Source organism: Aedes albopictus, chromosome 1 (assembly GCF_035046485.1).
Source record: "Aedes albopictus strain Foshan chromosome 1, AalbF5, whole genome shotgun sequence".
NCBI lineage: Eukaryota > Metazoa > Arthropoda > Insecta > Diptera > Culicidae > Aedes > Aedes albopictus.
The window spans coordinates 32,785,573-32,795,487 of record NC_085136.1 but is presented as its reverse complement, the minus strand read 5'-3'; the positions used below and the strand labels follow the sequence as shown (position 1 = coordinate 32,795,487).

Sequence of the window (9,915 nt, the reverse complement as noted above, 5' to 3'; positions counted from 1 at the left end):
GCCCGACTCGATTCAGGACCAAACAACTTTTCGCGCCAATACGAATAAGCGTTGGACAGAGCGTCGGAAATGTCTTCTGCTAAGTCAGGTATCTATTATTTAAATTCCTTAAATATCTGTTTAATCCTTTATTTTTTAACTATTTTAGTTGTTCCATATCAAGAGACAGGCAGAGAAGCGGGCTATGGATGGTACCTCGGAAGCTCTAGTAGTGAATCTATTCGTAATTACCAGATGCTCTGTGTGCCTTATGAAAATTCAAGAGCAAAAAATTGACCCTGAGAGACGTTCGGTTTACCCAGACCTCGACCCAGACTGCGGTGTTATCTATTCCGGCCAAGGTGAGAAGGGAGGTGAACAACAACCCAGGAAAAAAGAAGCCGAATCAACCGCTGCCACAACCTCCGGGCGATGATGACGCCCATGGCAATCAGATGGTCATCAAGAGGAACCACGGCGGCAGAAGCAGTTGCTCTAAAACCCCTGACCAACGTACGAACAGTTACCAGATCTGCTGAACCAAGCCATTCCGGCCACGCCGCCACGACAGCTGCAGCAAGCGCAGTAGGAAGCCCCACCACGGAACATCCGGCCTGGGCCAATGAAACAGTGGAGTATATAAGTGTAATCTATGGCATACCTGTTGGCAAACACTACATATTATGTTTTGATTTACATAGATAAAGAATGCAATAACCCGCATAACCATGAACCATACTCGTACTGTGTACCATACTGTTCCCAACAATTTACTACAATATCTCAACAGTATTGTATAGCACCCAAAGTAACAATAAGCCAACAGTGTCACAAACGGTTTTAACAGTTTGGTAGACGGTTCTCGGGCAAATAACAGTATGTGGAATAGGCGGTTAAGTTATGTTACAATAAAAAAACGCCAATTTTCTCGAACAAAATTTTTCGTTTACAGTTTGTCATAAGGTCAATATACTATCCATTTTTTGTCCTGTTTACTGTTAAGCAAACAGTTCTAGAACTGTTGACCAATTTAATTTGAATAAAATAAGCAATGTATGTGTAATCATTGCTTTATTGTGTATTATGGTGCTGATCTTATAATATATAGTTCTCTTACAGTTGTAATAACAATACGTTTTACGGTTCTGTTACGTTTGTACTATTGAACAATTGATTAATAAATTTAATCAGATACAATAATACAAGTAAAAACGAACGGAAAAATCCTTTCAATCTAAACAAGCATACAGCTCAACGTGATTTAGTTGAGCTCCATGTGCTTAAACTGAGATGAGATTTTCCCGCGTGTCATTACTTGTATTATTGTTGCTAAATAAAAAAAAATTAAATACGATACATATTTATTACAACATATATAATTATTACCGATTTAAATTTAATCCGAGATTCAATCATAAACTTTTAGAAGATATAACGTAAGTGAACATGCCATTTCCTCTTCCGGGTGGTTTCGTTTACGGGAAGGTGCTTCACTCAATCACTCTTTATGGTTCGTACTTCATCAGTGTGCGCAACTGCCATCGGGCTGGTTGGTTCCGTTTCCGTCCTAGTCACGAAATGCAAAGAAAGATCTTGCATTACACGAACTCATCGAACTTGTTTCCAGCGTCGTGGTTGCTGCTCAGTCCTTTCCGTAGCTTCCACTTCCGTTTCCTTCCCGCGAACATTCCGAGCTATGCGCTTCTTGTCCACCTGTTCATCGGCATTGCGCTTCTCGCTTCTGGCCGGAAGCTCCGATGTTGTTCGCGTTTCAGCCAGTTCATAATTGAAGCGCTCTTTGACGCACATCTTCCGGTCCTCGTTGTGCTTGTGGATCGACACCTGGCGGCCGATCTTCATGGTTTTATGGATAGTTTCGAAAACTGGAATTAGATAAAATCACTATTATAAGTTAACTCCAATGTTAACTAAAAAATTCAGAAAAATATCGTAATTTAATACTGTTCTAGACTTACTTACTTTTTGCAGCACCGATAGGATGTTTGGACTTCCCCAACAGCCTTCCCGTTCACGTAGTTGGCCGCCTCGCAGTTTTTTTTCTTCGAGCCGAGATGCAAGTCGCGTGTTGATATTTTGTTAAATTGCATCAGCAGTAGGTACCGGCCGGCCGGCGCCTTCTGGAAACAGCAGCAAACGGGGGGAACGGAAACGGAACTTCTTTGCGCACCCGAACAATCCGCAAAGCAGGACACTTAAAAAAAAAGACGCTTTTTTGCTTTGACGAGCACGGCACTGATGCTGATGCAGCAAAAACATACACGCTTAAAAAAGTGATGCAGTGGCCGCGAAATAAAATTCAATAATAACGATAAAAAATCATCGTACTTTAAAAAAACATCCATATACCAAACGGAGAAACAATGTAACATTTAATTTGTTTCACTTTTATTTACTTGAGTGACTAGAGGGCTGATTTACATTAGAGAAAAACAGCTTGGTATGACGATTTAATGCTAAACTTGCACTGGCTCAGCGTTATTTTTTTAGGCGTGTATCTTTATTACTGTAGGCACACAGCGCTAAAGAAGACGCTAACAAATACTAATACATGCCACAGTATCCCAAACTGTTAAATATGAGTAGCATATGTTGAATTTCTCATGTGTGGGTGTACTGCGCACAAACCATTTGACAGAATGTTGTTTTATATTGCAACTTTTTTCTCACGAATGCAAGCACGAATGTCCACTAAACAGTATCATATATTGCTACAATTTGGTATGGATGACCCACACAGTTTGCTACAGTTAGAAGCTTCCAGTGTCTTGTCGTTCAACAAAACAGCAACTGTTTGTGATACATGGACTCTAACATATAGAGGAAGCTTACTATTTGAACTTTATGACAAACTGTGTTTCTCTATGCGGGAAATCTTTAATGAAACCTAAAATAATAACATCGTTATTTTTTTTCTTTTTTCTTGTTTTTGTGCTTATGTGAAATTTACTCATAATTGTTATAAATTACTTATGTATGAAAATCATAACACGCACACATAAATTTTATTTATCCACTTCAATAAGTTTTATTTAGTGGGAACCATCACTTTTAAATCTGGAAAGCTTTATATAATTTATGTCAGCAAACATACTTTTTAAAGATGATGCCAAATTGCAAAAAAATATGTAGTTTCACACATAATAGTTAAACGGAAAATTTCTTCGGTGTACGGAAGTTGGACACGGCCTCCCACAGTCGCTACGTCAACTATATCCTTCCGAAGCTACCGAGGGACGTTTCGTTCGCTGACACCGTCAAGACGCTGACGAAAATCTTCGGTAAGCAAACCTCCGTCTTCAACAAGCGATACCAGTGTTTGCAGCTGGTCAAATCTGAGACGGACGACATTATCAGCTATGGTGGTAAAGTCAACAGGGCGTGTGAAGAGTTCGAGTTTCAAGACCTGAAGATCGACCAATTCAAGTGCTTGATTTTCGTGTGCGGACTCAAGGCACCACGCTACGCGGACATCCGAGCAAGGCTACTTTCCCGCATCGAAGGTGAAACGCCAGAAGCGCCAGTGACGATCCAGACTCTGATCGATGAGTTCCAGCGGCTCGTCAACCTCAAGTCGGACACCACGATGATCGAACATCCATCAAGTTCGAAGCAATCGGTCCACAGCGTTTCGGAGAAGAAACCTAAACCTGGAAATCGTCCACCGAGAACGGAAAGCAAGTCAAACCCTCGTACTCCCTGCTGGCAGTGTGGTCAAATGCACTACGTGCGTGACTGCTCATTCTCGGACCACCTGTGCAAGGTATGTAATCGCGTCGGCCACAAAGAAGGCTACTGTGGCTGCGTGAAAAAGTCTTCAAGCGACTCTTCAACTCCACCCCGTGTGAAGAAGCAGTACCAGAAGAAGAAGAAGCCCGGTTCCAGATCTCAAGCCAAAGGAATTTTCGTGAATCACATCGCAAACACCACCCGGCGGCGCAAGTACGTGACCATCACCATCAACAACGTCACTATTCCGCTACAGCTGGACTCCGCAAGCGATATCACCGTAATTTCCAAGGCAACGTGGCAACATCTGGGACGACCGAAGCTGACTCCGTCATCGATTGAAGCATCCAACGCATCCGGTGGACAACTCGCTCTTATCGGCGAATTCAATTGTGAAGTCACCCTCAACGGCATGGTCAAGCGTGGCCAGTGTTTCGTGACGTCATCACCGGACCTCAACGTTCTGGGCATCGATTGGATCGAGGCATTCAACCTGTGGTCAGTTCCTTTCGACTCGCTCTGCAGTCAAGTTGCAGCAGCGCCCGGACCATGTTTCGACGAAGTCACAGCTCAGCTTCAAGCCGACCATCAGGCGGTTTTCGATAGCTCGTTGGGCCACTGCAAGAAAACAAAGGTAAAGTTATTTCTAAAACCTAACGCCAAACCCGTTTTCTGTTCGAAGCGACCGGTCCCGTTCAACACGGTTCCACTGGTGGATGCAGAGCTAACCCGTCTGCAAACTTTGGGAATCATCACGCCGATCGATTTCTCGGAGTGGGCCGCACCGATCGTGGCAGTACGGAAGCCAAACGGTAAAGTTCGCATCTGTGCGGACTATTCCACGGGACTCAACGAAGCGCTGGAGAGCAACCACTATCCTCTACCCACCCCGGAGGAAATCTTTGCCCAACTCAACGGCAGTGTGGTGTTCAGCGTCATCGACCTCTCCGACGCGTATCTCCAGGTGGAAGTCGACGAAGAATCGAAGAAACTTCTCACCATCAATACGCACCGAGGTCTGTTCCAGTTCAACCGCCTAGCTCCTGGTGTGAAGTCAGCACCTGGAGCGTTTCAACGACTGGTCGACGGCATGATCGCTGACATCCCTGGTGTTCGAACGTTTCTCGATGATGCCATCATATTCGGACCAACTTGGGAAGCACACAAGGCGTCTCTGGACATGCTACTGCAGCGTCTGGAGGAATATGGATTCCACGTCAAGCTGGAGAAATGCCGGTTTTTCCAAACCGAACTAGGCTACTTGGGGCACATCGTGGACTGCAACGGCATTCGCCCGGATCCGGAGAAGCTCCAAGCCATCGCCTCCATTCCGGCACCAACCAACGTTTCCGAACTGCGATCATTCCTGGGAGCCGTTAACTTCTACGGCCGTTTTGTTCGCAACATGCATGAGATTCGTCATCCTCTCGACAAGCTACTCAAGAAGGATGCGAAGTGGCAGTGGAATTCCGATTGCCAACGGTCTTTCGAGCGATTCAAGCAGATTTTGCAGTCCGATATGTTGCTGACGCATTATGATCCGAAGTTACCAATCATCGTAGCAGCGGACGCTTCAAGCACGGGCATCGGCGCAGTTATCTTCCACGAATTCCCCAACGGACATCTGAAGGCAATCCAGCACGCATCAAGATCCCTCACTCCGGCGGAACAAGGTTACGGGCAGCCGGAAAAAGAAGCACTGGCACTCACCTACGGCGTAACGAAGTTCCACAAGTACCTCCTAGGACGCCGATTCACTCTTCTGACGGACCACAAGCCACTGTTATCCATCTTTGGTTCGAAGAAGGGTATTCCATTGCACACCGCAAATCGCCTTCAACGGTGGGCGTTAATGCTCCTCAACTACGATTTCGACATCCGCCACGTGTCCACCAACGACTTCGGGTGTGCCGACATGCTGTCAAGGTTGATCGACCGTTCCAAGCAACCCGAGGAGGACTACGTCGTAGCAGCGATTTCCCTGGAAGAAGATATGGTAAGCATTCCCGGATAAAAACTAACCATAGGGTGTTTGGTGAAAACCATTCATGCACCATACCAGGGGGTGGGAAACTCGGCACAAAGTGCCCGGCACACTCGCCGGCACACTTTTGGCACATTTGCCGGCACATTAATGACGCTGGCTGTCATCAAACTGGCAACACTTTTTTATGTTTTTTTTCTGGAGGAGAAAGAAAATGAAGAAGAAAATAACGAAAACAATTTTTCTCAATACTTTGGAAAAAAATGCAACTGGTATCGAATGTTTTTGAAGCTCGAAAGCTGCCATGAAAGCTGCAGTTTTCTTTCCAGCTGTGTCTAATGGGAGGCGTAACAAGAATGAGGACCAGGATGAGGACCCAAAGCGCTGGATTTCTTAGCAGCAGCAGCATCAAGATCAAGTCTTCCCCCTGTCTTCCTGATTTTACTGAAACAAGCGCATCCCTTGGCGCAGCTAGTGGAGGTTTCCTACGGTACTGATATACTGATACATTAATTCGGTCTCGGTGGAGTAAATTTTAGCTAAAAACATGCTTTCAAATACCAGCAAGATCGCAGCATAATCAAGAGATTGCTTTTGAATCGGTTTTTAATTCCAATCCTGATTCCAATAAAGTTGCAAGAATCAGAATCAAAACAAAACAAGTGAAAGGTTGCCAGATACACAAAAAGCAATTAATCAACTGACAGCATAACTGCCAGCACGCTGGCACACTTCGGCACGTTCGGCACATCACCGGCACATTTGGCACAAAATGAAGTGTGCCGAGTTTCTCACCCCCTGCACCATACAGTGTACCAGCTACAATAATGTATATTGTAATGAAATGGTTCACTAAAAGCTTCGCACATTGTAGCTACTATACATTTACATTCGATTTTTATGTAACAATATATTATACTGTTTTTCTTACGTTTGAACCATTCATGAATGTGCACTTTTCCGAAACATTATTTTTCCGTGCATTATTAATTATTTATTCAGTTTTAGATTTTTTCCGTGCTTTGTTTTGTTGATGTTTGTGACTTTTTTGATGCAAAGGAAAGGAAAGAAAAAAATGTGAATAAGTTGAAACATCAATTTAAAAGTAAAAAGAAAATCGCGTTAAGTACTGTTCCTTTGAATCCCACTAAGAATCAAAGGAACAGTACTTAACGCGTTTTTTTTACTTACGGATATTCCCCTAACAAGCCCAGGTTAATCATCATCATTAATTTAAAGTCAATAAAATGTTTAAATAAGTAGTAAACCAGATCTCTTAAGAACTGCAGATCCAAGAGATATGGTGGACTAGGTATGTAGAGTGCGATGAGAGGAATACGATTGACGTACTTTATCGTAGAGCCATCTTTAACATATGGACTGGACTGAATACTGAAAGAAATTCTAATATAGGTTCGTCTGTGGGTTCGCTTTTTAACCTAACTTATACTTGAATCGAACTTGACAGTTTTCCCATGAGTTGTTATGTATTTCCCCGTGTATTTCAATCTTTGGTCAAACTGGAGCCTCAATATTGCAAAAACGGTTAAGCACGCTGTAATGATACTTATGTACCTCGTCACCCACTTCATGCAACTACATTAGTGGTCTAATAATACTTAGCGCGCTCGGCATAGTTCCATCATGCCGCTCAAAGTGTTGCCACAAATAATGCTTAGTTTGCGAAACCCAGTTATCTGGCTGGTGGGGCATGGGAGCCTAAGCTTCAACTGTTAATGCAATCAGAGACTAATCAGACCTCGACTCAGACTTAGACGTGGGCGATCCAATATGAAGGGTTATCCAAAACGCTCTGGAAAATTCCCAAAGCGCATTCTCATAATGCTAGTAAGCCTAAGATGCCATTAACAGGCGGAAAATGACAAGATAATATAACATTATATGGTTTATGTTGTAAACCAATACAACATAACAAAAGAGAACCATTCCAAAACCATTTAATTAAATGTATAACCAGTAGTGAAACTACAATTGAAAACAATATATTTACGGTACATTTTATTGTTTGAAACCATATGTGTACCATACAATGTACGGTTTATTAAAACCCACGTATCAGTATTTATAACAATTCATTTACAATATATTGTATGGTTTTGCAAAAAAATATATATGGAGAAAAATATTTTTTTATATTGTTACGATACTTAACCACCCGTATAGTATATTGTAAAAATCTTATTTACAATATACTGTATTGGGTTCTACATTACATTTTATTGTTTTTGTATTTTTATTTTTACAGTGGTGTCTATTGTAAAAATATGGTTTTAAATAGTACTGTTACAATACAACGTTCGGTTTTTCTACTGTATTTTTTATTCGGGTTATCCACGACACTATCGACCAGGTACCAGTCTCTTTCAAAGCCATTCAGGAAGAGACGAAGGCAGATGAAGCTCTACAAACGGTGTTGAAGTTCATCCGTGACGGTTGGCCAAACGATGCACGGTCAATCACAAACCCCGATGTTCGTCCGTACTTCAACAGACGGGAATCCCTCACCCACGTCGACGGGTGTATATTGTTCCACGACAGGGTTGTCGTTCCAAACAAATTCCGAAGGCAAGTTCTGAAGCAATTTCATCGTGGACATCCCGGCATGGTACGCATGAAGTCGATTGCCCGCAGTTTCGTCTACTGGCCGGGGATCGACAACGACATCGAGGATTACGTTCGGCGGTGCACTCCATGCTGCACTGCGGGAAAGGCACCAATCAAAACAACGCTTGAATCATGGCCCATTCCAGACAAGCTGTGGTCCCGCATCCATGTGGATTACGCCGGACCTGTGGATGGTGTATTTTTCCTGGTGGTGGTGGACCCGTACACCAAATGGCCTGAAGTGTACGCAACGAAAACCACTACGACGAAGACAACAACGAAGCTACTCTCTCAATCGTTCGCAACGTTCGGAGTACCGGAAACCATAGTATCCGACAATGGTACTCAGTTCACCAGTCACGAATTCAAGACGTTCTGCGAACAGCATGGCATCCGCCACGTCCGCACTGCACCATTCCATCCTCAATCCAATGGGCTAGCAGAAAGGTTCGTGGACACGCTGAAGCGGACTCTTCGGAAAATTCGATCGGGAGGAAACACACTGGAGGAAGCGCTGCAGACATTTTTGCAAGTTTACCGGTCAACTCCAACGACCGACCTCGGTGAAAAGTCTCCTGCAGAGGTGATGTTCGGACGACCGATCCGTACAGTTTCGACGTTGTTACTACCGCCCAAGCATTCCGCACCAGAACTACAACCGAAGGCCAGGAAGCAGAACGAGCGTTTCAACAAGAAGCACGGAGCAGTTTCGAGGAAGTTTGCTCCCGGCGATCCCGTATATGCTCAAGTCCATCAAGCGAATTCCTGGCAGTGGCAAGCCGCCACGGTCATCGAGCGTATCGGCAGTGTAACGTACAACGTTTTCCTGGAGGATCGTCAGAGGCTCATCCGCTCGCACACAAACCAGCTCAAGCACCGTGCGGTTGACTCTGCTCCAGATCCTGTTCCGAGTCAAAATTCAAGCCCACTATCGATATTCTTCGACGGCTTTGGATTAGATGTGGCGTCTCAAGCAGTTCCGAATCCGGCACCCGCCGAACTGGATCAGCGCAACCTGGAAATAGGAACAGACGAGTCAGAATATTTTTCCGAAGATGACGATGAAGAACCACCTCAACCAGATCCAGTACCAATCCCGGTTCCGGCAAGGGAGCGGCGGCAGACCCGTTTACCAGCAAGATTCGAGCCCTACTGGATGACTTAAGGGGGGAGATGTTCGATCCTAGCAATCGCAGCAATCATTGACTGCGGTGCATAAGAAAATTATTTCATTCGAAGTGTATCTGTCAACTAGAATAAACGTATTGTAATTAGCACTACATTTTTGAAAGTTTTATTTCTGGAAGTTCCGGAAGTATCTGGAAGAAACACTTCACCAAGTAACCAGTAAGCCGTAAAAATTGGCATCATGTCGATTCTATAGTCGATAATAGAACAGGGCTAACAGTGCTAAAAAAATTATATCCTCCAATAGAGCTGCTCCAAAGCCACGTTTGGCGAATTATTCGGTTGATATACGGCTAACTCTAATCTTTCGTACCGAGTCTTTGACAAGAAATCTGTCAAAACTGCATGGGACAAGGAAAAAAAAATGAAAAAAAAAGTTTTTCTCCTGTCCT

At 43.9% G+C, this 9,915-nt stretch overlaps 1 protein-coding gene and 1 long non-coding RNA gene across 2 annotated transcripts; both read left to right on the top strand.

Moving 5' to 3' along the window:
* On the top strand, positions 1-717 carry LOC134284057 (uncharacterized). Its single transcript, XR_009995607.1, has 2 exons — positions 1-88; positions 149-717. It is a non-coding gene; the product is annotated as an uncharacterized LOC134284057 (long non-coding RNA).
* Positions 718-2,916: 2,199 nt separating this feature from the next.
* On the top strand, positions 2,917-9,615 carry LOC134284869 (uncharacterized protein K02A2.6-like). Its single transcript, XM_062844327.1, is given in 2 exon segments — positions 2,917-5,770; positions 8,079-9,615. Coding segments are annotated over 2 exon segments (3,609 nt in total). The 5' UTR covers positions 2,917-3,583; the 3' UTR covers positions 9,501-9,615.
* Positions 9,616-9,915: the final 300 nt, after the last annotated feature.